The sequence below is a fragment of the Euprymna scolopes genome, chromosome 19 (genome assembly GCF_053919585.1).
Source record: "Euprymna scolopes isolate OS-2025 chromosome 19, ASM5391958v1, whole genome shotgun sequence".
NCBI lineage: Eukaryota > Metazoa > Mollusca > Cephalopoda > Sepiida > Sepiolidae > Euprymna > Euprymna scolopes.
The window spans coordinates 130,973,285-130,979,276 of NC_136500.1; the positions used below are offsets into that span (position 1 = coordinate 130,973,285).

At 32.8% G+C, this 5,992-nt stretch overlaps 1 protein-coding gene across 1 annotated transcript; it reads left to right on the plus strand.

Moving 5' to 3' along the window:
• Window positions 1-5,010: 5,010 nt before the first annotated feature.
• Window positions 5,011-5,554, plus strand: LOC145240363 (uncharacterized). Its single transcript, XM_080103943.1, has 2 exons — window positions 5,011-5,298; window positions 5,380-5,554. Exons 1-2 carry the CDS (start codon window positions 5,060-5,062, stop codon window positions 5,552-5,554), a joined length of 414 nt encoding a protein of 137 aa, XP_079960069.1. The 5' UTR covers window positions 5,011-5,059.
• Window positions 5,555-5,992: the final 438 nt, after the last annotated feature.

A 5,992-nucleotide genomic window follows, 5' to 3' on the forward strand; every position in this document is an offset into this window, starting at 1 on the left:
ATCTCGTCAGCATCAGACAAAGCCAAACTCTTTGCCAAGAATTTTGCAGCTAATTCTACCCTTTGCGACCAAGCCAGCCTACCTCCAATATTTCCTCCTGTATCAGAAAACAGACTATGTGATATACAAATATATGTACGTGATGTTGCCAAGCTAATTAAAAACCGGCCCTGCAACCAAAACTTATGAAAAATTCTTAGTCAAATTATTTATAAAGAAATAAATGACTTGAGTGCGATCAGCTATAACCGAAACTAAAACTTATGAAGAATTCTTGGTAAAATTATTTATTATAAGAAATGGGAATCCATAATTAAACAATAGTCACTCGGATGTAATCGTGACACATAAAATAAATAACACACACTCTATCGTATTAATATATTGTATTGTTAAAAACCACGCTCTTATCCAACTACTTACCATAAGTACAGGTGGCAATACGAAAAATCTAGCAATTACCTGTGATTTTATGATTTTGCTGATTAGCCTTAGAATTAGTGGTAAAAATTACTAAACTGCTTAAAAACTTATGATGTACCGAAATGGGATCATTTTACATTATACTTATATGCACAACTGAACCCCGATTCTAAATTCTAAAATAACGTTTTAGTGTGCTCACGCATAATCGCCTAAAAAAGTAAAATCTTATGTTTAGAGTATTTTAAATGCAAATTTGGCTATTTGGCAAAGTAGAAATTGGAGTTATCGCCCCCTAACAATAGCTGCTGTTTGCATACTGCACAAGTGCCATCGAAATGACTAAAATGATACGTCTCGTCCCCATGTTCAGAATGGCTTTAGAAATAATAACGTTATTATTTCAATGCGGTACCAAAAATACATAAGTATCGTGTTTTCCTTTTTGTCATTTTGTAATAACACAAGAATTGTTTAAACAAAATTAATTCTTCTAAATAAAATAATTGCTTTTTAGATAACATGTGTTTTCTTTCTTTTATTTTTGTTTAGTATAATAACACAAAAAGTGTTAAAACTAAAGTATTTTTAAATAAATATATGCTTTCGTTTTTTATGTCTTGACTTCGTGATCAAGTTTATTTTTTAAAACAAAAGTTTAAATATTTTTTTAAATATTATGGTGTGAGCAGTCGCCTTTAAAAACAATATCTCCTTCAAGAAATGTTTTCAATCAATATTTATTCAATAAGTGACCAGTTTTCCTACCTAGCAAAAAGGGGCGAGTTTCCCCGGGCACCAAACCAGCACCAGAAAAAAAGTCCCAGGTCTCTAATAGACGCCATATGGCAATTTATCAAATAGGTGCGAAAAGCTTTTTTAAAATCTGTGATATTGAATGGGCAAGTGACCTTAGAATATTTACTTTGCTTACAATAAAAACTAATAAAAACAAATTGAATTAGGTTTGGAGAGTCTGAAGATTTCCTTGTCTAAAAAGGTGCCACAAAAATTTAATTATTTCAGAAGAAGGCGATGACAAACATCCCAATGTACAGCTGGCGCAAATGAAATTTACCCCCCCCCCGCCCGGCCAGAGCATTTAAAATTTGTTAATAATCGTATGAACTTCCTCAGATAAGGGCACATGCACATTGTAGCAAATAGATGCTAAACCATTACAAAGGCAATATGGAAATTGTAAATGACCAATTAATAAAATAAATTAAACTTTGCTAATCAATGTTAAATCTGTAAATGAGATTTATAACTCATTAGTCGTTCTTCTCAGTCTTATGTTGTAAAGGAACTTCTAATAAAAAAAACAATTTTTGCTTTTTTCATTTTTTTATTTAAAAATTTTAAAGAATCGGTTTGGAATCGGAAATTAGACTATAATTTTTTCTGATTCCAATACCGATACCCTGGAAAGTTCCGATTTTTACGATTCCCGATTCCGATTAATCGTCCCAACACTAATATATACTGTGGTAATTATTACTGACCGGAACTCGATGTGGAGGGGGGAGGCAGTGGAATTCTGGGAGGCAGTCGTTCAAGCAAAAGGTTTTAAAAAGTGCTTGGTCGACTGATTTTATAGTAGTAGTAGTAGTAGTAGTAGTTTGTTGTCCACCACGTGGGTCGGACTGAACTTTGCATAGCATCAACTTGTGAGTTATAAAACACCCCTATCATTGATGTGTTAGTTGGACTTTTTTGTTTAATCAAGTTACACGTTTCACAGTTACTATTACAAAGAAAACTTGTCGTTGTAAGCAACGAGGCAATACGTTGCAACTCCAGTTAGCCGAGAAAAGCCGAGAAGGATTCTCCACACAAGTTAAGAGTTTCATTGTTTTTTCCTTCTACGTCGAGTTCAGGTTTAGCTGTTGAGTTGCAGAAACGCCTCCCCCCCCTTCAGTCGGTTAAAATCCGACAAAACTTGTCAGTTTGCATAGCGATTATGTAACCGTGTTCATGTAAATGTACATTTTTCCTTTTTGGTTTTGTAAGTCTGTTGTTTTTTGTGGATGGATGCATACATATAATAATACTGATAACAGGAACAAATGATATATGCGACAGTTCTTTCAATGGCATAATTTAACATCTGATTTTGACTCAACCAAATCTGACACTCTCTTTTTAGGTGACTTTATGATGACACGTTTTATTTTTCATTCTCTTACATCACGAACCAGCTCATATTTATTTTATTGTAAACTGTATTTTGATTCGAAACTTAAAAAACTATATGCAACAAGTGTTTTTAATAACTATTTGTTACAATTCAATTTTGATTAACATTCATTCTAACATAATTTATTTATTTTATTGAACCAAGTTTCAACTGCTATATTTCATTTTACTATATGGAAACAATCAACATTGAAAAACCATTGATTGTGTTGGTTGGCTTTTATGATTTTATTGGTTTTTCGCAACTGCTTGTTCTTCCTGTGATTGTGTTTAGGTATTTCTTTAGATTTTTATTAGTCCACTTGCTCTTACAACCATCGATATAATATTTATATCTTTCAGAGACATAGTCCTTTTTAAACAATTCTTTACTTCCTCATATTGTATTATTGTTGTGGGGAACCACCCTCCAAATGGACTAATCCATCGTCCATACAAACCTTACTTATGGCGATCCTATGGTGAATTACCTACACTTTTCATTTGTAACCTTTCTGTTTTTTCATGTAATACATGTTTAAACTGTTCTCCGTTGTTCTGTTTTTATTTGTGGCTACTTGCGAGCCATAACAATTATATTCTTCACTTTCGCTCTTTTATGGACATATTCGTTTAGTTTACTTTGATCAGTTCTTTCAGGTTTGTTTTATGTAATACTGTTTACTTGAAGTTTTCATATGAATCAATGCAAATACTTAGAACACGGCTGTACACATATTTTTAAGAATAAGGCATTTTCTAATTGTGTGTCTTTTTCATATGTATCACTAGACTTGATTTATGAGAGAAGGAATATTCACATAGTGCGCAAGAATGTGGCTTTTCCCCTGTGTGAGTTCTCATATGTTTCATTAAATTTGATTTCTGAGAACAAGAATATCCGCATACTTCACAATAATGTGGCTTTTCCCTGGTATGACTTCTCATATGTCTCGATAAGTTTGATTTTTGAGAACAAGAATAGTCACACATTTCACAAGAATGTGGCTTTTCCCCGGTGTGAGTTCTCATATGTTTCAATAACTTCGATTTTTCAGAATTTGAATATCCACACACATTACAAGAATGTGGCTTTTCTCCAGTGTGAGTTCTCATATGCTTCACTAAGGATGATTTATCAGAACAAGAATAGTTACACATTTCACAAGAATATGGCTTTTCCCCAGTGTGAGTTCTCATATGTATCACTAAATTTGATTTTGCAGAAAAAGAATATCCACAAACTTCACAAGAAAAGGGTTTTTCTCCAGTATGAATTCTTATATGTTTTACTAACACTGACTTTGCAGAAAAAGAATATCCACACACTTCACAAGAATATGGCTTTTCTCCGGTATGAGTTCTCATATGTGACACTAACGTCGATTTTTGAGAAAAAGAATATCCACACACTTCACAAGAATGTGGCTTTTCCCCCGTGTGAGTTCTCACATGTCTTAGTAACATTGATTTTTGAGGAAAAGAATACCCACACACTTCACAAGTATAATGCTTTTTTCGAGTGTGAGTTCTCATATGTTTCACAAACCTTGTGCTTTCAGAAGAAGAATATCCACAAACTTTACAAGAATGTGGCTTTTCCATCGTGTGAGATCTATACATATGACAGGAACATTGCCTTTCTGTTTTTATTTCAATTTATTATTAGTTTTTTAAGCTGGATATGGAGCACCCAGATGCCAAACGTTTAGCTATTTATCTTATATATTTCAAATAAGAGATCATTTTAAAATGCTGATCTCTTCTTTTAAATGTAAGTGTTTCTCTTAAAATACATTAGTTTTTTTCCACTGATTTTATATATCTCAGTAAACTCAGTAAGTATTTTGCAGAAAAAATATCCACATAAGAATGTGTTCTTCCTAGTGTGAGTTCTCGTGTGTTACTAAATAAGATATTTTATATAGATAATAAATTATTACACTAAACAAGAATGTGACTTTTTCATAGTAAGATTTATCATTCGTCTCATTTTTTATTTAATCTCTTATCTTTTAATAGATTGAAAATTAAACACATATTTTGCAAAAATCAATATTTCTTCAAGATATGTGTTCGCAACTATATTCATAATAGTGTCCAGAATAAAACTGATATATATGAACATTGATTCTGACTCATCACAATCTGGAAATGATGTTGACGCCTCAGATACTGATGTTGGTAGTCAGCCAGCTTCAGTCCGAGCATGTATGCCTACCTTGAATGACCCCCAATGATCCCTGAGTGACAATTAGGGATCTGCCAGCTGACAAGCACCCAATCCTCCACTATTTCACTGGCCAGTGTGGACCAACCTGGACTCCAATACCAACTATTTCCGCAGTGACAATTTTTTTAAGCATTTCTTTAGGCCTGTTGGTTATGACAATTATTCTCTCTGGGACTTCTTTGTAGATGAGAAAAATAACTATTTTGTCTAGTGTTGAGCAAAATCATGGGTGCTGCAGCAGCATTTCAAATGTGGTCCTGGAAGCCTGTTACCGTTGAGCAAATGCGTGCATTCATTGGTCTGTGTTTGAACATGGGCTTATCAAAACGCCCACAATTAAATCATATTTCGATGCTAAGCATTTTTCTCAAGATATTCCTGTTTTTTGAAAAAAACATAAAAGAGACACCATTCAATCTAATTCTCCAATTTCTACACACCTCTGACAGCTTGAAGGATCCACTGTGAACAAGCCCTAACTATGATCTGCAATACAAGTTCCACAAAGTCCTGGATTACCTGATAACACTGTAGCAAAATGCGTACACTCTGTCAAAAACAATATCAATTGATGAATCAATTATTAATTTCGTGGGCCGACATTCCCTTGTCAACTACATTCATATCAACAAGCACCATCAGTGGGGACCGAAGGAGTACAATACTACTGATTCAGAGACTGGCTATGTGCACAACAAGATATCTCACATTTTCTCGTAGTAAGATTTATCATACGTTACAATTTTTGATTTAATCTCTTCTCATCTTTTGATAGATTTGAAAATTAAACACATATTTTATAAAAATCATTATTTGTTCAAGATATGCCATGTGTTCACAATTATTTTATAGTATTCATAAGTAGTTGAGTCCAATATAAAAAAAATCTTTCCACAGATATCGCTATAGTCTTCAAAATAAGATAATAAATGTGTATAGGATAATGTTTTAACGAAATGGTCTTTCATTAAAATTCAATAAACTGGTTCAATCAGGAACATTAAAATCCAATAATAGGGTTCAATCAGGAACATCTACAAAAAATGAAATTCAATATCTTTAGTATTTGCATTCAGGTATTAGTATTCTGTTTATTATTGTCAATATTATTAAATTGAACTCAAAAACTCATTTCATGCAAAACATCATATTTTCTCA

Coding starts and splice junctions, on each gene's coding strand:
- LOC145240363 (XM_080103943.1), top strand. CDS start 5,060: ATGGGTGCTGCAGCAGCATTTCAAATGTGGTCCTGGAAGCCTGTTACC. Junction 5,299..5,379: donor GACAGCTTGAAGGATCCACT/GTGAACAAGCCC, acceptor GCAAAATGCGTA/CACTCTGTCAAAAACAATAT.